We start from the raw sequence: 24,125 nt of genomic DNA on the forward strand, positions 1-24,125 counted from the left end.
TCCACTGGTCACAGGCCTCCAGTCTGAAAAACAACTCTGCACCACCACCCTCTGTCTTCTACCTTTGAGCCAGTTCTGTATCCAAATGGCTAGTTCGCCCTGTATTCCATGAGATCTAACCTTGCTAATCAGTCTCCCATGGGGAACCTTGTCAAACACCTTACTCAAGTCCATATGGATCACACCTACTGCTCTGCCCTCATCAATCCTCTTGGCTACTTCTTCAAAAATTCAATCAAGTTTGTGAGACATGATTTCCCACGCACAAAGCCATGTTGACTATCCCTAATCAGTCCTTGCCTTTCCAAATACATGTACATCCTGTCCCTCAGGATTCCCTCCGACAGTTTGCCCACCACCGACGTCAGGCTCACCGGTCTATAGTTCCCTGACTTGTCCTTACCACCCTTCTTAAACAGTGGCACCACGTTAGCCAACCTCCCACCTCCCAATTGAAGATTTCCAATGATTGTTTGGCGCAAGCACCTTTTTAATGTGAAACAATCTGACAACATAAACTTATTTTACTTGGAAATCACTTTTATTTCTGACATTTCCTTTATATTGGCAAGGTCAAACCTCAAACCTTTCCTAGTGCCACCTTTTCTTAAAGGTCATTGATTCAAAGAGAACAGTTATCCACATAACATTCTCTGGGAATGCAGTTCCCAGATTGCTCATTGTATAAAATTTCCTTCAGAATATCAGATAATTAAATCCCTGTATCTGTCATTGTACGAGCATTGTTTCAGCAGGTAAGACACTTTTCAATCCTTTTCATTTTCTTGGCTTCCTAGGCCAACAGACACCATGTTTTATTTCCCACCTGCAGCATGATAAACTCTGCCATAGTAAATAGCCATGAGGAAGATCAACATGTAAAAAGGACTCCTACATATCTTCATGGTCGTCCAAGATTGGAAACTTGAGCATGTAATTTCTGAATTGAATTTGTTTTAGTGTCTTACCTGATCTGAAGAATTCCTCAACAATAGTACTCCATCTAATACATCATGACTGGCATTAGGTCTAGTTAGGTGGGTTAGCCATGCTAAATTGCCCATAGTGTTCAGGATGTACAGGTTAGGTGGGTTAGCCATGGACAATATAGGGCAGGGTGGGATGCTGTTCTGAGGGTTAGTGAGGATCTGTTGGGTTGAATAGCCTGTTTCCTTACTGTTGGGATTTTAGTCTGAGTACCCAATCAATTTAACTTGTTCAGTCACTTAACTGATGTGTTTCTACCCGATATGCAAATTCATATTTCTGTGAGGACTTGATCTGATTTATCAAGGTACAAGTAATACTTTCCAAGTAAACATGTTGATTTTTAAGACACTTGTTCAATCTGTAATCCTATGTATCCAAGTATAGTGTGTCTCCAGATTCCTTCAAAGTACCCCAATAAATTGGTTGAATGAAATTCCCTTTCACAAGAATCATATTGATTCTTTACAATTAATTTGTTATTTCAAATGTCCACCTTAATTGTTGTCAGGCTTTGGACTTGTATATGGCATATGGATGATTTTGGGATAGTATAGGGGGATGAGCTGAGAATAGTTCACAGGTTGGCGCAACATCAAGGGCCGAAGGGCCTGTTCTACGCTATATTGTTCTATGTTCTATATACCCATCAGGGAGCACTTTTTCTATGCATGTCTATTTGTATGATGAGGCTGCTGTTCCCTATCTGGTATCTCAGTACATATCCCAAAATTGTTCTAGTTTTCCAATACTTTTCATTTGGCATCCTTCAATAACCACCCACTAAAATGTCTTGATCATTAGAGCTTTTTTTTTGTGCTATTCCTAGCAGGCTTAATAGTCCTTGCTCTTATTCAACAACAATCTTGTGTCATCCTCCCTATCTCATTCTGGACTATTACATCAAGATCTTCCCTTCCTATGATCAGAGTTTTGTTTGCAACTTTGCAATCTTTTCCAAGTGCTATGTTTATTTCCAGGTACACTTGTACTGTACTTTCTATCCTCCACATCGTTACCTCATTTTGCAAATCGGTGGATCTACCACCTCTCTCATGTTCATATTTCGCCAAACTTCATATTTGTTGGTGGCTTTTGTTCATTTTCAAGCCCCTTCTAGCGTATATATTACACTGGCACCAACTTTCAGTTGTTGTCCTCACATTTCCCAGATTCAGTCAGCTCTTTATTAGTGTCAATCCCATCCTCAGGCATTCAACAGATGTGCAAGTAAAGTGTATGGTGCCTCAACACTGTCTATGACTTATTCAGATTCTGTAAGTGCTTAATCAGCATCAATTAACCTTGAGGGATACCCCCTACAGCTTGGTTAACATCCATAACCGATGCATTTCCATTCTTCCTGCCATCCTCATTTGGCTAGAGGAGGGACAGGAATAGTTGTTGCAGATTCTGGGATTTAGATGTTTCTGCAAGAACAGAGATGATAGTAAAAGGTGGGGGGTGGGGAGGGGGTGGTGTTGTTAATCATGGTAGTATTACAGCAGCTGAGAGAACGTTTGAGGACTCGCCCACTGATGAGATTAGAAACAGGAAAGGAGAGGTCACCTTATTGGGAGTTTTCTATAGGCCTCTTAATTGTTCCAGGAATGTAGAGGAAAGGATAACAAAGGATAACAAGGATAACAGGGTAATTGTTATGGGGGACTTCCCCAATATTGACTGGAAATACTATAGTTCAAGTAGTTCAAGTTTTTGTTCAATGTGTGCAGGAGAGTTTTCTGACACAGTATATAGACAGGCCAACAAGGGGTGATGCCATTTTGGATTTGGTACTGGGGAATGAACCCAGCCCGGTTAGATTTGGAGGTTGGTGAGCACTTTGGCGATAGTGACCATAATTTGGTTATGTTTGGGCAGGGATAGATATATACCACAGGGAAAGAGGTATAACTGGGGGAAAGGCAATTATGATGTCATTAGACAAGATTTAGGACACATAGGATAGGGAAGAAAACTGCAGGGGATGGACATGCTTTAAATGTGGAGCTAATTCAAGGAACGGCTAATATGGGACCTTGATAAGTATATATATGGATGTAGGTTTGCTCACTGAGCTGGAAAGTTCATTTTCAGAAGTTTCGTCACCATACTAGGTAACATCATCAGTGAGCCTCTAGATGAAGCACTGGTGGCATGGCCCGCTATCTATTTATGTGTTTAGGTTTCCTTGGGTTGATGATGTCATTTCCGGTGATGATGTCATTTCCTGTTCTTTTTCTCAGGGGGTGGTAAATGGGATCCAAGTCAATGTTTTTGTTGATAGAATTCCGGTTGGAACGCCATGTTTCTAGGAATTCTCATGTGTGTCTCTATTTGGCTTGTCCTAAAATGGATGTGTTATCCCAGTCGAAGTGGTTTCCTTCCTCATCTGTATGTAAGGATACTAGTGAGAGTGGGTCATGTCTTTTTGTGGCTGGTTGATGTTTGTGTATTCTGGATGGCTTGTTTCCTGCCTGTTTGTCCAAGGATTGCAGAGCAAAATGTCCACAGAATGCTTAGAGAAATGATTAGCATTAGAAGCTGTGTTAGAACATTGTTTCAATGAGCCACCGTACACTGCAACACAGGAAAAACTATGCAGAGCAGAAGAAAATCACCTATACATTATATTCAAAAAGAACGGGTACCCAATGAACACAGTCTGCCGATTTCTCAGCAACAAACCCCAGCAAGCAGACAAAACAAGTCCAGAAACACTAGCCACTCTCTCCTACTTCAAAGACATCTTGCAAATGACTGCCAGACTACTCAGATCTCTTGGCATCATGGTAGCCCACAAACCCATCAACACACTTAAAACAGCAGCTAATGAACTTGAAAGATCCTTTGCAGACAACAAGCAAAACTAATGTCATTTACAAAATATATTTCAAGAACTGTAACAAAGATTACATTGGGCAAACAGACAGAAAACTAGCCACTTGGATACATGAACATCAGTTAGCTTGCAGATTATAAATCCTCTCTCTTATAACCTTTCCCAACACGGTGGGCAGCATGGTGGCACAGTGGTTAGCACTGCTGCTTCACAGCGCTGGAGACCCGGGTTCAATTCCCACCTCAGGCGACTGACTGTGTGGAGTTTGCATGTTCTCCCCGTGTCTGTGTGGGTACTCCGGGTACTCCGGTTTCCTCCCACAGTCCAAAGATGTGCAGGTCAGGTGAATTGGCCATGCTAAATTGACCGTAGTGTTAGGTAAGGGGTAAATGTAGGGGTATGGGTGGGTTGCACTTCGGTGGGGCGGTGTGGACTTGTTGGGCCGAAGGGCCTGTTTCCACACTGTAAGTAATCTAAAAAAAAAACACCTTACCCGCAAACCGAAGTAAGGCTCACTGGCCAATAATTACCAGGATTGTCCCGACTCCCCTTCTTAAACAAGGAACAACATTTGCTATGCTCCAGTCTTCTAGCAGTACTCCTGTCGACAGAGATGACATAAAGATCAAAGCCAAAGGCCCTGTAATCTTCTCCCTGGCTTCCCAGAGAATCCGAGGATAAATCCCATCCGGCCCAGGGGTCTTATTTATTTTCAGAGCTTCCAAAATTGCTAAACCCTCCTCTTTGTCAACCTCAATCCCATCTAATCTTGTAGCCTGTATGTCCGCATGCTCAGTTATTCTGCCCTTTTCCAATTGCATACTGATGAAACGTATTCATTAAGCTCGAGATTGATAATTAAAACATATTTGGATTTTTCCCAAAAAACAATTAACATGGATTCCAGGACAACCATTCCAGGACAGATGTTAATTTATAAGTTTGTTGATCTACTAGGATTTTATGAGACACTTTGTCATTGTGTGATTCCTTTCACACATTCCATTCCTAAGCAAGCTTTCCAATAGTTTGTTTTTTCTCCTTATTCCATACCTTCAAGTCCATTTCTACACCTTTGTTAATGTGAGTCTCATTGTGTGTCCTTATGGTGTGTTTGCATTTGCTTTTGCAGACATTGTATTTATCTCTGATCTGACCTATATCTTTAGTGTTATCATTGCCCTGACACCTGTATCCTTTACTGGATTTCTAACCTGTGAGTAGATGGATTGACACTGATCCTTTCTGCTTCTGTTCTTGTGTGTAATTTTGAAAACCTTGTTCTTTCATTCAGAACAATTTATTGTGCAATGATGTTTCAAGTTGCATCTAAATCATCATGTTAACCTTTGGCATTCTTTGGGTTCAGTCTACTGTTACAGTTCCCAGATTCTGTCATCAGTTATAATTGTCAGAGGTATCAGTATCCTCATTGCTTTTGTATTGATGGTTTCAGTCTGCAGCTGAGCAGTGTCTCTTGCTGCGACTATTCTTTGTGTTATTACTGAATGCCCACTTGAGCAATAAAACTCATTGAAAATTAGTGTTTTCCAAGGATTTATTTTAGGCTTCTGATATCATCTGTTTGAAAGACATGTCACTTTGTGAAATTCTAACTCCAGTTAATGCTAGAAGCCCCTCCTTTGACAACTTAATATAATGCAACAATTTAAAGGCAAATGCTGAGTTGGAATTTTCAAATATAATCTTTGCAATGGTGCATATAGTTTGTGAGATTCCATTATGTATTATTTTGTAGAATATCCCATTCTGCTTTCTAAATTTATCAAAATCTGATCATGTTTCATATGCATTTCATTGCTCACCTTTCTTATAAATTTTGTCTGTAAATTTCAGTTGAATTTCTAAACCTTCCTTGTGTACAATTGTTGAGCCTCTCGGTCTTTGAACACTTTACACGTGACCTTGTTTCTAGTTGCAAGTGACAGTACCAAGACCATGCCTAGTCTTTTCTTGGGCAAGACAGAACCCTTGTTCACATATCCACTTAATTTTTTCAGTGGTTGTAAGATCCAGCTTCCAAAAGGTCACTAGGACATCATATTTCAATACTTTATTCCTGGTGTCAGCCATTCTTCTCAAAAGATTCTGTCTGAAAAGAACTTAACTTCCAATCTCTACTTTTAGGCAACAGTCCTATAATGTCAATGCCAATCTGGATCCAAACCCATTAGTGAACCAGAAACCAAGATATGTTTCTTTGTGGTTAGAGCTTATTAACTACTCAGTCTTACAGCTACTTCCACACATCAATCCTCCTTTATATCTACCATGTCAATTAATGCCAACCATCTACTTAACTACTTTCTGTGTTAATATGGTGATTGTGAAAGTCAGAGAGTCATAGAGATGTACAGCACGGAAACAGACCCCTCGGTCCAACCTGTCCATGGCGATCAAATATCCAAACCCAATCTAGTCCCACCTGCCAGCACCCGGCCCATATTCCTCCAAACCCTTTCTATTAAGATACCCATCCAGATGCCTTTTAAATGTTATAATTGTACCAGCCTCCACCACTTCCTCTGGCAGCTCATCCTATACACATACCACCCTTTGCATGAAAACGCTGCCCCTTAGGTCCATTTTATATCTTTCCCCTCTCACCCTAAACCTATGCCCTCTAGTTCTGGACTCCCCAACCCCAGGGAAAAGACTTTGTCTATTTATCCTATCCATACCCCTCATAATTTTGTAAACCTCTATAAGGTCACCCCTCAGCCTCCAACACTCCAGGGAAAACAGCTCCAGCCTATTCAACCTCTCCCTGTAGTTCAAATCCTCCAACCCTGGCAACATTCTTGTAAATCTTTTCTGAACCCTTTCAGGTTTCACAATGTCTTTCCGATAGGAAGGAGACCAGATTTGCATGCAATATTCCAACAGTGGCCTAACCAATGTCCTGTACAGCCGCAACAACATGACCCAACTCTTCTGGTCAATACTCTGACCAATAAAGGAAAGCATTCCAAATGCCTTCTTCACTATCTTATCTACCTGCGAATCCACTGTCAAGAAGCTATGAACCTGCACTCCAAGGTCTCCTTGTTCAGCAACATTCCCTAGGACTTTACCATTAAGTGTATAAGTCCTGCTAAGATTTGCTTTCCCAAAATGTAACACCTCACATTTATCTGATTTAAACTCCATCTGCCACTTCTCAGCCCATTGGACCATTTGCTCGAGATCCTGTTGTAATCTGAGGTAACTTTCTTCACCAAACTTTCTTTTGGTGTCATCTGCAAACTTACTAACTGTACCTCTTATGCTCACATCCAAATCATTTGTATAAATTACGAAAAGTAGTGGATCCAGCACCGATCCTTGTGGCACTCCACCGGTCACAGGCCTCCAGTCTGAAAAACAACTCTCTACCACCACTCTCTGTCTTCTACCTTTGAGCCAGTTCTGTATCCGAATAGCTAGTTCTCCCTGTATTCCGTGAGATCTATACTTGCTAACCAGTCTCCCATGGGTAACCTTGTCGAACACCTTATTTAAGTCATATAGATCACTTCTACTGCTCTGCCCTCATCAATTCCCTTTGTTACTTCTTCAAAAAACTCAATCAAGTTTATGAGACATGATTTCCCACACACAAAGCCATGTTGACTATCCCTAATCAGTCCTTGCCTTTCCAAATTCATGTACATCCTGTCCCTCAGGATTCCCTTTAACAACTTTCCCACCACCGACATCAGGCTCACTTGTCTATAGTTCCCTGGCTTGTCTTTACCACCCTTCTTAAGCAGTAGCACCACGTTAGCCAACTTCCAGTCTTCCGGCGCCTCACCTGTGACTATCGATGATACAAATATCTCAGCAAGAGGTCCAGCAATCACTTCCCTAGCTTCCCACAGAGTTCTAGGGTACACCTGATCAGGTCCTGGAGATTTATCCACCTTTATGCATTTCAAGACATCCAGCACTTCCTTCTCTGTAATATGGACATTTTGCAAGGTGTCACCATGGATTTCCCTACATTCTATATCTTCCATGTCCTTTTCCACAGCAAAATACTCATTTAGTATCTCCCCCATTTTCTGCAGCTCCACACAAAGGCCGCCTTGCTGATCTTTGAGGGGCCCTATTCTCTCCCTAGTTACCAATTTCTTTAGTCATCCAGCATTCCCTATACCTTACCAGCCTTTCCTTTCACACTGACAGGAATCTACTTTCTCTGGATTCTCGTTATCTCATATCTGAAGGCTTCCCATTTTCCTGCTGTCCATTTACCTGCGAACATCTGCCCTCAATCAACTTTTGAAAGTTCTTGCCTAAGACCATCAAAAGTGGCCTTTCTCCAATTAAGAACTTCAACTTTTAGATCTGGTCTATCTTTTTCCATCCCTATTTTAACTCTAATAGAATTATGGTCGCTGGCCCCAAAGTGCTCCCCCCACTGACACCTGTCACCTGCCCTGCCTTATTTCCCAAGAGTATATCAAGTTTTGCACCTTCTCTAGTAGATACATCCACATACTGAATCAGAAAATTGTCTTGTACACACTTAATAAATTCCTCTCCATCTAAACCCTTAACACTATGGCAGTCCCAGTCTATGTTTGGAAAGTTAAAATCCCCTACCATAACCACCCTATTATTCTTACAGATAACTGAGATCTCCTTACAAGTTTGTTTCTTAATTTGCCTCTGACTATTAGGGGGTCTGTAATACAATCCTAATAAGGTTATCATCCCTTTCTTATTGCTCAGTTCCACCCAAATAACTTCACTATTTCCGGGAATATCCTCCCTCAGCGCAGCTATAATACTATCCCTTAGCAAAAACGCGGCTCCCCTCCTCTCTTGCCTCCCTTTCTATCCTTCCTGTAGCATTTGTATCCTGAAATATTAAGCTGCTAGTCCTCTCCATCCTGAGCGATGTATCTGTAATTGCTGTGATATCCCAGTTCCATGTTCCTAACCATGCCCTGAGTTCATCTGCCTTCCCCCTGAGTTCATCTGCCTTCCCTGTTAGGCCCTTTGCATTGAAATAAATGCAGTTTAATTTATTACTGGAAAAGCGCAGCAGGTCAGGCAGCATCCAAGGAGCAGGAGAATTGACGTTTTGGGCATAAGCCCTTCTTCAGGAACACATTTTTCAGCTCTGATCTCCAGAATCTGCAGTCCTCACTTTCTCCTAGTTTAATTTATTAGTCCAACCTTATCCCTGCCTGCCCTGACTGTTTGACTCTCTTCTGTTCTCAACTGTACCAGTCTCAGATTGATCTCTTTCCTCACTATCTTCCTGGGTCCCACCCTCGAGCAGTTCGAGCAAATCTCCCTGCCAGTATACTAGTCCCCTTCCAATTTAGGTGCAATCCGTCCTTCTTGTACAGGTCACTTCTACCCCAAATGAGATTCCAATGATCCAAAAATGTGAATCCTTCTCCCATACGCCAGGTCCTCAGCCATGCATTCATCTGCTCTATCCTCCTACTCCTGCCCTCACTAGCTCGTAGCACCGAGAGTAATCCAGATATTACTATTCTCGAGGACGTCCTTTTTAAATTCCTGCCTAACTCTCTGTAATCTTCCTTCAGAATCTCAACCTTTTCCATTCATATGTCATTGGTTCCAGTATGGACAATGACCTCTTTCTGGGCCCTCTCCCCTGTGAGAACATTCTGCACCCTCTCTGAGACACCCTTGATCCTGGCACCAGGGAGGCAACACACCATTCTAATTTTTTGCTACTGGCCACAGAAACTTCTGTCTGTACCTCGGGCTAGACAGTCCTCTAACACAATTGATCTGTTGGAACCAGACGTACCTCTCATTGCATTACAGCCAGTCTCAATACCAGAAACTTGGCAGTTCATGCTACGTTCCCCTGTGAATCGATCACCCACTACATTTTCCAAAACAGCATAATTGTTTGAGATGGGGATAGCCACAGAAGACTCCTGTACTAACTGACTATCTCTCTTACTTTTCCTGGAGTTAACCCATCTATGTATAAAAACAAAATTGATTTTGTTTATTTGAAGCATATTAGCTTTTGATATTGATTAGATTTTTAACACATCAGTGCTACAGGTCATTCTACCATAACGCAACATTAGTGTTCCTCTGCAGCCTCGCACTATGAAAAACCACTATAGAAAATGGCAGCACAGTGGCACAGTAGTTAGCACTGCTGCCTCACAGCGCCAGAGACCTGGGTTCAATTCCCGACTCAGATGACTGACTGTGTGGAGTTTGCACATTCTCCCTGTGTCTGCGTGGGTTTCTTCCGGGTGCTCCGGTTTCCTCCCACAGTCCAAGGGTGAATTGGCCATGCTAAATTGCCCGTAGTGTTTGGTGTAGGGGAATGGGTGGGTGGCGGGTCGGTGTGGACTTGTTGGGCCGAAGGGCCTGTTTCCACACTGTAAGTTATCTAATCTAATCTAAAATGGTGCTGTAGAAGATTGCTAATAGAAAATTACTATACCTGTTCAGTAGAAAGTTTGTCTTATCCAAACAACGTCCACTATTCATTAATCACATTATAACCAATTCATGCTGATGAAACACGCATTATAGCAGAGCAACCTGTATGTTTTTTTCCCAAGCATTGATATGAAAGTTGGCTCCTGCTTCGATCAGAGAATCAAATTGGATCTTTTCAAACTTTAATTGCAGTAATTGTCATTATACTATGAAGCTTTAATGTTGGAGACAGCCTTTTTCAACTGGTCATTAGCACAATGTCCAAATTTAAATTACCATTGACCATCTAGAACAGCAAAGTCAATAGAAACATAGGACCATCACCACCTGCAAGTTCCTCTCCAAGCTACACACAATATCATTGTCCCTTTAGTGTCTTTGCATCGAAACCTTGGAACTTTCTTCCTAACAGTACTTCCACCAGATGGACTGCAATCGTTCATTACCACAGGGAAATTAGAGATAGCCAATAAATGTTGGCCTGGCCAGTGATAGCCACAAGGCAAAAGTGAGGACTGCAAATACTGGAAACCAGAGTTTAGGTCAGAGTGGTGCTGGAAAAGTACAGCAGGTCAGGCAGCATCCGAGGAGCAGGAAAATTAACGTTTTGGGCAAAAGCCCTTCATCAGGAATAGAGGCAGGAAGCCTCCGTCATGGGGACAGTGCTGAGCTGGAAGGTTGGAACTGGAGTAAGGTGGGGGGGAGGGGAAATGAGGAAACTGTTTGAGTCCACATTGATGCCCTGGGGTTGAAGTGTTCCGAGGCGGAAGATGAGGTGTTCTTCCTCCAGGCGTCGGGTGGTGAGGGAGCGGCAATAGAGGAGGCCCAGGACCTGCATGGCTTCGGCAGAGCGGGAGGGGGAGTTGAAATGTTGGGCCACAGGGCAGTGGGGTTGATTGATGCAGGTGTCCTGAAGATGTTCCCTAAAGTGCTCTGCTAGGAGGCGTCCAGTCTCCCCAATGTACAGGAGACCACATCGGGAGCAACGGATACAAAAAATCATATTGGAGGATGTGCAGGTAAAACTTTGATGGATGTGGAAGGCTCCTTTGGGGCCTTGGATAGTGGTGAGGGAGAAGGTGTGATTGCAGGTTTTGCAATTCCTGCAGTGACAGGGGAGGGTCCCAGGATGGGAGGGTGGTTTGTTGGGGGGCGTGGACCTGACCAGGTAGTCCCTCCATGATTTTCCTGCTCCTCGGATGCTGCATGACCTGCTGTGCTTTTACAGCACCATTCTGATCTAAACAGTGATACCCACATCCCATGAAAGAATAAAAAAATTGACATGAGTTGACGCACCAAATTACAATACTTAAAACCCAGTGCAGAGACACAAGTACATAGAATAAGTTTGACAGTTAAGTTGATTTTAGCATAAATGTTGTTAGAAACAGATCTACTGATGTTTAAAATTGTCATGTAGGTACCTGGTAAACATTAGGCTTTCATTGCAGATTGTGACTCTATGCATTATAGTTGTTTAATCTGTTTTTACAGCTCATTAGGGTAAATTATTTAAGTATAGATAACCTGTTTAATATTTAACAGAATTGTATGTGTCAGATCAGGGTTATGTCAGGAAACATCAATACATTCGCCAACCTGTTAATTATTAATTGGAAGATTTTTGTTAACCTTTATGACATTTCCTAACAGATCTTCTGTGTTAATTTTGTTTAAAATATAATTGAGTAGATATCGTATACAAATAATAGGTTTACTTAGAGCATCAGGGGAATCTAAAAAATCTGACAGCCCACTCTGAAGATTCAACACCACTGCCAAATTGTATAAACTGAGCTTCTATGGTAAACTGGCTAGTGGTGACCTGGTTTACAAACTTTGAACATCAGTCGAGAGTGTGGTGCTGGAAAACAGGTCTCACAGCATCTGAGGAGCCGGAGAATCGATGTTTTGGGCATAAGCTGTTCATTAGGAATCAGTTCCGTAGGCAGGCACTGAGGAAGGAGATGTGGCTGTGGTAGCGAGTCTGCTTCAGGATGTGGCTGAAGAGCTTCAGGGCAGAGGAGATGACCTGGGGAGTGCAGTGAGAGAGAGTCTCACTGAGATCCTTGTAGAGAGAGGAAAAGAACTTCTTCAAGGTAGGCATCCTTGTAAGAGGCTTCACAATAAGGTTATAATCAACTAGGAGAAAGTGAGGACTGCAGATGCTGGAGATCAGAGTCGAGAGTGCGGTGCTGAGAAAGCACAGCCAGTCAGGCAGCATCTGAGCAGCAGGAGAATTGATTGGAGCTGATACAAAGGAAGATAATTGGAAATGTTACCATTTCAGACATCCCCGCTATCAAGATCCTGGGATCACCACTGACCAGAAACTGAGGTAGACCAGCCACAAAAAATACTGCAGGGGATTCAAGATGGCGGTAATCCAGTAGGTCTGATTTTGCTTAGCTCTGCCCCAGAACCCAGACAAAGTGGGGCACTCACCCTCCCTTCACTGTTTAATTTGTTAAAAACAGGTTTTTTCCTGACTCTTAGGCCTATTTTGCACCAGTTCTGAACAGTTTGGTGCAGTTTAGAAATGACGAAGGGGCAAGGACCATGGAGCTCGCATCAGACAGCGACTGCCCTGCAGCAACAGGTGCATCTGTGGCCGCGGCGTTGGCCTCTGTAGCCACCCTGGAGGACTCACCTGCAGAGCAGAGTTTGATCTCAGCGTTTATAAAACTCAGAGAAGATTGATGCGTTGATGGAGGAGACCTGGGTCAGGTGGGAATCGATGTCGGTCATGCTGCAGAAGCATGACCTGGAGATTCAAATTTCTCGGGCAGCATGTTTGGGGCGGGGGGGGAGCAATGGGCCGTGGCTTCAGTGAGCTGGGTTCAAGACTTGGAGGAGCAGGTCGGCGACCTCAAAAAGCAAGGTCATCGGAAGAACATCCGGTTGCTGGGAGGAAGAAGTCCACCTCGACAACTTTCTGGAGCAATGGCTCCCACAGCTTCTAAGGCTGGAGGCTGAGGTAGGCCGGGTATGGTCGAGCAGGCCCACCGGATCGCAGTGCACAAGTCCAGATCAGACCAGTGCCCCTGCCTGGTCCTAGTGTAACTCCAGCATTACAGAGACAAGCAAATGATGCTGGAAGCCTCTAGAGCACTGGGGAAGGATCCTCAGACTCTGATATATAAAGGATCAAGAATTATGCTTTTTCCGGACTTCTCCCTGGTCGTGATTTGCAAGAGGAAGGCCTTTGATAAGGTAAAAAGGCGGCTGAGGGATTTGATTATCCAGTATTCCGTGAGATATCCGGCAATACTGCGTTTCAGCGACAGAGGGTCTGTGTTCAACTTTGATTCACCGGAAAAGGCAAAGGACTTCTTGGATGCTCTAAAATAGACTGATTGGCCTGAATTATTTGGACAATGATTTTATTCTGCCCCTTTTGTCTGTAATTTGCCTGGTTTACCTGATTGTTGGGGGTGATCTTGGTTTCCCTTTTAATATATGTAGGGCTTACAACTTTATATAATTTTCTTTTTATATTGTTGTTCTGCCAGGAGTGCCCAGGGTTACAATATGGAAGGGACGGGTTGGGTACCCACTGTTTATTTTCTTGTCATAAGATACTGGTGTTTGTTGTTCTTACTTGGTGGTGTCCGGGATGGGGGCATGGGTCCAGCTAGAAGGAGTCATGGTGGGATTAAAGGGTGGTATGAGCGCCCCCTGTGGACAAGGGGAAAAGTCTCCTTTCAGTTATGTTTTATGTTGTTATGTTGTAGAAGTAGTTGTTAGTAGTTTTGATTTAGTAGTTTTAGAAGTTGCATTTAGAACTGCTTACGATTCTCTCTTGATGTGCTATGAGTGGGGTTCTTCCTCCTGGGTGGGGGCGATCTCCGACTGTTTCGGACGATCATGGCTAGCCATTCGTTTAAATGGTGCGCCTGGAATGTTAAGGGGAGTCACTCACCAATCAAGAGAAAAAAGATACTGTCAAGCCTTAGAAAAGAGAAGGTCGATGTACAAGAGACACACTTAACCGATAAGGAGCATTTGAATTGTAACAGGGAGGATTCGGCCAGGTGTTTTTTCTCATCTTTTAACTCCAAAAGGAGAGGAGTGGCTATTCTCATATGGAAGAACTTAACGTTTCAAATGCTAGGCCAAATAAAGGATGAGTCTGGGCGATTCATAATACTTAAAACTTGAAGACATGCAGAGGAGTATGGAATTCTGAATGTACACTGCCCCCTGGCACATCCCCTTAAATTCGTAATGGATGCACTTTCTAGATCGATGACCCTTGGGGCGCGCCATACAATTATAGGGGGTGACTTTAACCATATTATTGACTCCGAGGTGGACAGGATGCCTAGACGTCTTGCAGGTATGTCTCTGCAATCCAGGGAGTTGGGGTTGGTAGATGTATGGCGATGTCTTCACCTTGAAGGTAGGGATTTCACTTTTTATTCTAATCCACGTAAGTGCAATACCAGAATTGAAATGTTTTTTGTCCCCTTGGCCTTTTTGAACTTGGTACTGTCCTGCAGAATAGGGAATATAGCCATTTCTGATCATATGGCAGTGTATATGGAGGTTAAGGCCAGAGGTGGTGAGGTGGATTCCCGGAATCGGCGTATAGACCCTTTCCTCCTGAAAGGTAGTAGGATTATAGAATATTTTTGCAGGGGTTTAAAATTTTTTGGGCTATCAATTCAGGTACAGCCAGCAATCCATCGGTGATGTGGAAGACTGCCAAGGTCTACGCGCGGGGTCTGATTATTTCTTACTCTGTGACCCAGAAACGAAAGAGAGGAGAACAGCAACATCTGCTCGAGGCTTGACTGAAGGCAGCTGAGCTAGCATACTTAGGCCGTCTATAACTAAATACAGCAGATTACAGCCCTGAGGGCCACTTTGAATACAGCACTTACCCAAACAGCAAAGAGACAAATCTCTTTTGTGAAAAAGATATTATTTGAGTACGGTGATAAGCCGTGTAGATATTTAGCGTTCTTGGCCAGAAAGAAGAATGCTCCCCAATCTATTACATCCATTAGACAGAGTGCAGGTACTCTGACTTGCAATGCCAAAAAGATTAATGAAGCATTTAGTAGTTTTATTTTGAGCTGTATCAGTCGGAAGGCTGTGAGGATAGAATGAAGAAGGTGGAGGCCTTTTTTAAATCTTGGACCTTTCAGGTGTAACAACAGAGCAGGTGTCCTTTTTGAGTGCCCCGTCCTCTGACAATTCAGGAAGTGCAGGAGGTGGTAAGGCTGCTCCAGAGCAGTAAAGCGCCCATGCCAGATGGATTTCAAAGTGAGTTTTATAAGGTGTTTGTAGACAAGCTGGCCGGGCCACTATTGGATATGTATAATTACTCATTCCTCCCATCTTCTTTGAGAGAAGCAAATACCTCTCTTCTCCTTAAGAAAAGGAGAATCCCAGAAGATTGCACTTGGTACTGAACATGGATTTTAAAATCCTGTTGAAAATGCTGACATTAAGGCTGGAGAAGGTATTGCCTTTTATTTTAAAGGAGACCAGACAGGTTTTACTAAGGGTCGTAGATCTACCAACAATATTAGAAGAGTATTAAATATGGTCCAAATACGGATCCCAATATAACGGCCCCAGAGGTAGGGTCAGGCAGGAATAAAATTACTCTTTATGCGGATGATGTCCTTCTCTTTTTAACCAATCCAATGACATCTGTGCCCCACTTAATACAAGTGATTAATCTATTTGGTTTGTTTTCAGGGTATAAAATTAATTTTATGAAATCAGGGGCCATGCCTGTGGGGGGTCTTACCAATATGTCCAACTTTGAGGATGGAACCCATTTCTCCTTTCGGTGGTCACAGGGAGGTTTTCTGTTTTTTTATTACCCCAGTTTTCAATTATATAAAGCCAATTGCATGCAGCTGCTAGAGAAAATTAGGCAGGACCTTCGGCACTGGGAAGATCTTCCAATATCTTGGTTGGGTAGAACAGCTTTGGTTAAGATGAATGTTCTTCCTTGCTTATTATATCTCAGGAGAATGTTCCCCTTGATGCTGCCAAGGCAAACACCATGCAGACTTTATAGCTGGCTTGGATCTTTTATTTGGCATCATTCCTGATAGCTGGCTTGGATCTTTTATTTGGCATCATTCCTGGGATGGCGGGACTACCTTACACTGAAAGACTGGAGCGACTGGGCTTATATACCCTTGAGTTTAGAAGACTGAGAGGGGATCTGATTGAGACATATAAGATTATTAAAGGATTGGACACTCTGGAGGCAGGAAACATGTTTCCGCTGATGGGTGAGTGCTGAATCAGAGGACACAGCTTAAAAATACAGGGTAGACCATTTAGGACAGAGATGAGGAGAAACTTCTTCACCCAGAGAGTGGTGGGTGTGTGGAATGCTCTGCCCCAGAGGGCAGTGGAGGCCCAGTCTCTGGATTCATTTAAGAAAGAGTTGGATAGAGCTCTCAAGGATAGTGGAATCAAGGGTTATGGAGATAAGGCAGGAACAGGATACTGATTAAGGATGATCAGCCATGATCATATTGAATGGTGGTGCAGGCTCAAAGGGCACCTGCACCTATTGTCTATTGTCTATTGTCTATCATCAACAGCCTCTTATTAAGCTGGATAAATTGCAGCTTTCGCAAGAAAGTGGGGGAGGGGTTAGATCTAGATTTTCCGGACTTTAGGAAGTACCAACTAGATTCCTTGTTATCCTATGTGGCTGAATGGGGCTGTCGGGATCTGCGATCAATTTGGTTAGACATTGAGGCCTCCCAGACAAAATGCCCCCTCATTAATCTGTTGTTTATGGACAAGATGAGAACTGTTATGGATCACTGTAAAAACCTGATTGTCCTAAATGCAGTTATAGCATGGAGAATGATGCAGCAGCACAAGGGCAATTTACAAAAAACTTCCCCTTTTGCTCCTATAGTAAGAATGCTGGGATTTCAGCCAGATTTGATGGACTCTGGCTTTAAGTTTTGGAAGTCTCCCTGTTTGGGAGATCTATTTGATGAGGAGGTCTATTTGATGAGGAGGTCATGGTGTCCTTCGAACAGCTGTGTTGGAAGTTCGAGCTACCTAGGAAGGATCTTCACCGTTACTTCTAAGTTAGAGACTTCATACAAAAAAAGACCACATTGATGGTCAATCCTTACAAATCGGACAAGGCGAGGAGAGTGCTCCAGTCAGCGGGCTCCCCTCGGTTAGCTCTCTTTATCACGTGCTAGGTAGTAACGTGGCAAAGGACATGGAGAGGCTATATATGGATTCAAGAATTAGGGGTGGAAATTTCTTTAGAGATGTGGGAAGACATCTGGGAAAATATTAGGAAGATCTCAATTTGTAACAGGACTCAGGCTATTCAACTGAAGGTACTTTATAGGGCCCACTTGGCACCAGAATGGCTTGCGAAGCATGGAGTATTCCCAATGTGTCCCAAGTGCAAAGTGGAGGTTAGTGCTCTTACACATTGCTTGTGGTCATGCCACAAGATTCGCAGGAATTGGGATGACATAACAAGTGCTTTGGCAAAGGTTTTGGGAACTGAAGTTGGGTTGGACCCAGTGTCCCTTCTTTTGGGTCTTCCCTTCCTGGATGTGCATGGGAAGAAATTGTTTAATATCCTTTCTTTCTGATGAGGAAGAACATTTTAATGAACTTGGTGTCGGAAAATCCCCCAGGACTCTGGATGGCATAGGATAGTCATGAAACACATCCCCCTGAACTTCCTTATGAGGATGGTGCACCAGAAAACGGAATTGTTCTATAGAACATAGCGGCCCTTTTTAAATTATAACAATGTAGCCATATTGGCTATACTCTCCCGGGTCTTTGTTTGGCCATGAGGACTGTGCCTGCCGGTTGGGGGCCCCTAAGAGGAAGAATCCCGTACAAATACGGGTCTACTCACTACTGCTCCCAGTGTTGGGGAGCTGTGATGAGATTGCGCTGAGTGTAGTAATTTAATTGAATGTAACTTAAGCTACTTTGTTATAACTCGTATAATTTTATTTCGTCTGTTTATTTATTTTGCTTCTTTCTCCTTGGTTATTTATTGAACTGTAGTTTTTATAGAGTTCTTTTCTATGTTTTGGTAGTCTGTGGAGTAGAGTAGTAGTTTGGTTTAGATTAGATTACATTATTTATAGTGTGGAAACAGGCCCTTCAGCCCAACAAATCCACACCGACCCGCTGAAGCGTAACCCACTCAGACCCATTCCTCTACATTTACCTCTTCACCTAACACTTTGGGCAATTTAGCATGGCCAATTCACCTAACTGCACATTTTTGGACTGTGGGGGGAAACCGGAGCATCTGGAGGAAACCCACACAGACACGGGGAGAATGTGCAAACTCCACAGACAGTTGCCTGTGGTGGGAATTGAACCCGGATCTCTGGCACTGTGAGGCAACAGTGCTAACCACTGAGCCACTGACTTCCAAAACTTAAAGCCAGAGTCCATTGTCTGGTTTATTTTTCTATTGTTGCTGTTATATTATAAAGTTGTCATACTATTTTGTACTAGTTTTGTAATTTTGTAAAAAACCTAAAATCCTTTTGTTTCAATAAAAATATTTATAAAAAATACTGCAGTTACAGGAGCAAGTCAGAGGCTCAGAATCCTGCAGTGAATAATTCATCTTCTGACACCATCCAGATCATCACATGGGTATTGCCTCCACAAACATTCACTCTGTCCACCAGTGACATCAGTAGCAGCAGTATGTTCCATCTATAAGATGCGCTGCAGAAATTCACCAGGGATCCTTAGACAGCACCTTCTAAACTAGAGCCATCTAGCAGGACAAGTGCAAATAAGTCTGGTTAAATATGTGTCTCAGTATTTTGTAAATGTATGACCCATATTTAATTTAACTGCTCCTCACCTCCCCTGTCACACTGGGCATGGTGGTGATTGCGAGAATGGGGTGAGTAGAAAGTTAGACATTGACTGTATAGAATGAAGCTACAGGAACTCTAGCGGTAGCCAGATCTAGAACTACAGTCCAAAACATGGACAGTTCCAACTGCTGTAGAGTAAATGATCACAGCTCTGAATTGATGTGCTATTGATTCACACTCACACAGTTACAGAAGTCTTTGTACAAGCTCAATCAGTCGTACCAACCTAGCTCCTCTCACCTCTAGTCACCCTACTGCCTCCTTCTTTACCTCACAAACCCCTCCAGTACCGTCTATCCTATTCCTTACACACCTACCATGCAAACTACTCACCCACCCTCAACATCAAGCCTGTCTGATGCTGGCTGGACTGATATATCGGATCCCAATCTAGGCCAATGTTTCATTATGTGACCAAGTAACATGTTTATTTTCATAGTACTCCCATGAAGTACCTTGTGGCATTTTATTATGTTGCAGACATGATAAGTATGTTGTTATATGCAATTTGCTGGAAATAGACCAGAGATTAAAAGTAATATGAACAGATATTAATTTTAAAGACAGCAGTTGGATTATTCATGAATTCTAATTAGCTTCGATTTAACGCCTGCTTACATTATGTGGCTGAGAACCAAACTTAGAAAGTTGGGCTATCACAACTATTTCTCTCTGCTTTATAATGCCTAAAATACCATTCTTAATTATAATCCAGACCTCAAAAAACTTTCAATATTTGAAAGTTAAATTCAAAGTGATTTTGACATATCTTTCAAAATGCTATCAAATTCTGAAATGATGCTTTCTACAGAATATGATGTGGAGGTAATTACCGATTTATTCTATTTTGTTCAAAATGCACACAATCTGCTGGCAATCAATCCATGTAACATTTTATAAATTCCTTCTTTGGAAATAGAACCAGTCCAGCTCAAGATTGGGATATAGACACCTAACCTCTAACCTCACACCTTTAATGCATTGTCTGAGCTGAGATGTCACCTTGTTCTTTATAAAATCTTAAGTTATCCCGAGAGTATGTTTTGAAAGAATTTCTGGAATTTACATATTAATGAACCGAAACCTGTAATCCATTCTAAAAGATGGAAGTCTTAACAGCAATCTAGGTTTGTTCACTGTATCACATCAGTTGCATGCGTGACACTGTGACCTTTTGCTATAAATTCTGTCTTATGATCTTGCTCCACAGCTACCTGATGAAGGAGCAGCACTCCGAAAGCTCGTCCTTCCAAATAAACCTGTTGGACTATAACCCGGTGTTGTGATTTTTAACTTTTTCCACAGAATAAGAAGTAACAACATTGATTTTTGTGTTTGTTTAGAATTCTTCCAGAATAACAGATTATACTTTGAAGACAGAAAGGAACCCATTCTACCAAACCAAGAACATACGTATACATGGAATATCACAGAAGAAATGGGACCATCAACATCTGATCCTCAATGCCTGACCTACATCTATTCTTCTGATATAGATGTAATAAAAGATTTCCACACTGGATTGATTGGAGCTCTACTAATCTGTAAACCTGGTAATTTTCTTGTTGTATTTTGCTAAAACTTTTATCCATTTACCCTGGACATGCATTTCTGGATCCATGTAGTTTGATGTTCTGGACAATATATAGGTGCTAATTTGCTTGCTGTCTGATTGCTTAATCATCAGTCCCAACGTAGGTTGCTTTCCAGTAGAATGGAGACTAGCAACCTTGGTTTGTGGGAACTCCAAGAGGGGATGTCACTTGAGGGTCTAACAATTCTTTAGCTCTTGTGTTTGAAAGTCTTTAACAACAATAGGTTGTATGTTTAACATGTAAGAAACATTCCATTGGGCTTCACAGAGGCAAAAAGAAGAAACAAAGGCGGAGATAATGGTAAGAATAATGAAAAGCTCAATCGATAAGGTAAAGCTATTGTTTTATGAAGATCTTAAATCAGGCAAGGAAAAAGACAAGATCGAGGAATCATTATAGAGTGTGAAAATGGGTGACTAAAGGAAATCACTCGTTAGGGAAGACAAAAGCTGAACAAGGTACTGAAACCAAAAGAAGGGAAGGTTTTTATTGGGGGGAGATAGTGTGAAAGCACAGATGGCATGAGATGGTAGTAGTGAAAGAGACTACAAGTTGGTATGGCTATGGATTGGGGCAACTGGAAACAGGGCACAAGAATGTTGTCTTAAATGTATTATTAAACCATCTACTTACAGGACTTTTGGATGAATACTTTATGGCAGTATGATTTAGTTGTATAGGGTGTGTGGGAGAGGAAGTCTTGAAGATGAATACTTTTGGAATGAGAATCATTAGTGTATTCTTGTGATGGGACGCTGAAGGGAATTGTTGAGATTGCTGAGGGAGTAGGGGGGAATGGACCATTTTTAAGAGATACAGGAGAGATAATAAAGCATGCATTATCCCTCCTATTTTTGTGCATGTGGTATTACTTTGATTGCCACTACTGACATGTCATGGTATCTCCCTTCTCTGCCAACATGTTGTAGAGAGCAACGGCTGTTTGACGTGGATTGCTGTTACAAATTATTTGCTTGAAACTATTCTAGGGTCTGTTTAATGATCAATGGTCAAAATTTTCATTTTAATGTGCTTGTGGGATGTGGGTGTCACTGACGCCAGCCTCTGTACACCACCTGCTGGATAGTGACCCTGGGCTGCTTTTACAAGGTGCTGGGGATTGGTATATTCCTCCTTGTGAATACAGGCGATTGTGTCCATAAGGTACACTGGCTCAGTAGTTAGCACTGCTGCCTCACAGCGTCAGCATTTGATTCCAGCCTCAGGCGACTGTCTGTGTGGAGTTTGCACATTCTCCTCGTATCTGTGTGGGTTTCTTCTTGGTGCTCTGGTTTCCTCCCACAATCAAAGATATGCCAATTAGGTGAATTGACCATGCTAAATTGCCCATAGTATTCAGGGATGTGTAGGTTAGATGCATTAGTCAGGGGTAAATGTAGAGTAATAGGGTAGGGGAATGGGTCTAGGTGGATTACTCTTTTGATTGTCCATCTGGACTTGTTGGGCCAAATGGCCTGTTTGCACACTGTAGGGATTCTATAATGATTCTCAGGTAGACAAGCTAACTGATGTGGTCAGATGGGCAGCTCATTAATCATACTAAGTTTCAGTGTGGGAGTTAAAAGTGCCTGTGGTCTAAAACTGATAACATTAGAGCCGACTCTTGTTAAGCCTACCTTCTCCATTCGCCTGATTCATGTGCTGAGTTAGCAATAAGGTGAAGTTGTTGAAAGTGAGGACAAACTGGGAGCTGAAGAACAAATCAAATGAAATGCAAGTGGTGCCACATCTGTGGGGTGGGCACCAATATTTTTGCGGGAAGTTTGCTAGAGCCCTTTGGGAGCATTTAAACTAGATTGACAGGGGGATGGGAACCAGAGCTACAGATCAGATGATGAAGTAGGTGGTGAACAGCCAGATATAGCGTGCAGAGTGTCTGTGAGGAGGGATGGGCACTCGATAGAGCAAAGTTGCAGTCAGTGTGATGGATTGAGGTGTGTCCAATTTAATGCAAGAAGTATCAGGAATAAGGGTGATGAATGTGGAGCATAGACCAGTATTTGGAACTATGAAGCTGTGGTCATCACAGAGACTTGGATATCACAAGGGCAGGAATGGCTGTTGGATGTTGCAGGGTTTAGATGTTTCAAAAGGAATTGGGGGTGGGGGGTAAAAGAGGTGGAGGAGTGGCATTGCTTATCAGAGATAGTATCACAGCTGCAGAAAGGGAGGTCGTCGAAGAGGGTTTGTCGACAGAGTCAGTATGGGTGGAAGACAGAAACAGGAAAGGAGCAGTCACTTTATTGGGAATTTTCTACAGACGCCCCAATAGCAATAGAGATGTTGTGGATAACATTAAAAGGCAGATTTTGGAAAGGTGCAGAAGTGACAGGATTGTTGTCATGGGTGACTTTAACTTCCCTAATATTGATTGGAGCCTCCCTAGATCAAATAGATTGGATGGAGCAGTTTTTGTGAGATGTGTCCAGGAAAGGTTCCTGACTTAATATGTCAGGACTAGAGGGGAGGCCATATTGGATTTGGTATTTGGCAATGAACCATGCCAGGTGTCAGATCTCTCGGTGGGACAGCATTTTGGTGATAGTGATCACAACTCCCTCACCTTTACTGTACTAATGGCGAAGGATTGGAACAGATGGTATGGGAAAGTATTTAATTGGGAGAGGGGGAGCTACAATGCTATTAGTAGGATCCAGAGTGCGTAAATTAGAAACAGATGTTCGCAAGGAAATGCATAACAGAAATGTGGACGTTATCTAGGAAGCACCTGCTGATAGTGTTGGACAGGTTTGTCCCACTGAGGCAAGGAAGGGATGATAGGGTGAAGGAACCTTGGGTGACAAAGGATGTTGAACATCTAGTCAAGAGGAAAAAGAAAGTTTACTTAAGGTTGAGAGGGCAACGATCAGCCAGGGCTCTATGGTTACAAGGTAGCCAGGAAGGAACTGAAGAATGGACTTACGAGAGCTAGAAGGGGACATGAAAAAGCTTTAGCGGGTAGAGTCAAAGAGATGTACAGCATGGAAACAGACCCTTCGGTCCAACCCGTCCATGCTGACCAGTTATCCCAACCCAATCTAGTCCCACCTGCCAGCACCTGGCCCATATTCCTCCAAACCCTTCCTATTCATATCCCCAACCAAATGCCTTTCAAATGTAGCAATTGTACCAGCCTCCACCACTTCCTCTGGCAGCTCATTCCATACATGTAGCACCCTCTGTGTGAAAAAGTTGCCCCGTAGGTCTCTTTTATATCTTTCTCCTCTCACCATAAACCTATGCCCTCTAGGTCTGGACTCCCCGACCCCAGGGAAAAGACTTTGTCTATTTATCCTAACCATGCCCCTCATAGTTTTGTAAACCTCTATAAGGTCACCCCCC

General features: G+C 42.7%; 1 protein-coding gene across 1 annotated transcript in view; it reads left to right on the forward strand.

Annotated features, from left to right (window-relative positions):
- The window catches only part of f5 (coagulation factor V), a 118,003-nt gene that overhangs the window by 6,049 nt on the left and 87,829 nt on the right, over window positions 1-24,125 (forward strand). The window contains exon 4 of the mRNA XM_043700875.1: window positions 20,511-20,720. Coding sequence (XP_043556810.1) covers window positions 20,511-20,720 — 210 coding nt within the window. The remainder of the gene's footprint in view (window positions 1-20,510; window positions 20,721-24,125) is intronic.

The sequence above is a fragment of the Chiloscyllium plagiosum genome, chromosome 12 (assembly GCF_004010195.1).
Source record: "Chiloscyllium plagiosum isolate BGI_BamShark_2017 chromosome 12, ASM401019v2, whole genome shotgun sequence".
In the NCBI taxonomy this organism is placed as follows: domain Eukaryota; kingdom Metazoa; phylum Chordata; class Chondrichthyes; order Orectolobiformes; family Hemiscylliidae; genus Chiloscyllium; species Chiloscyllium plagiosum.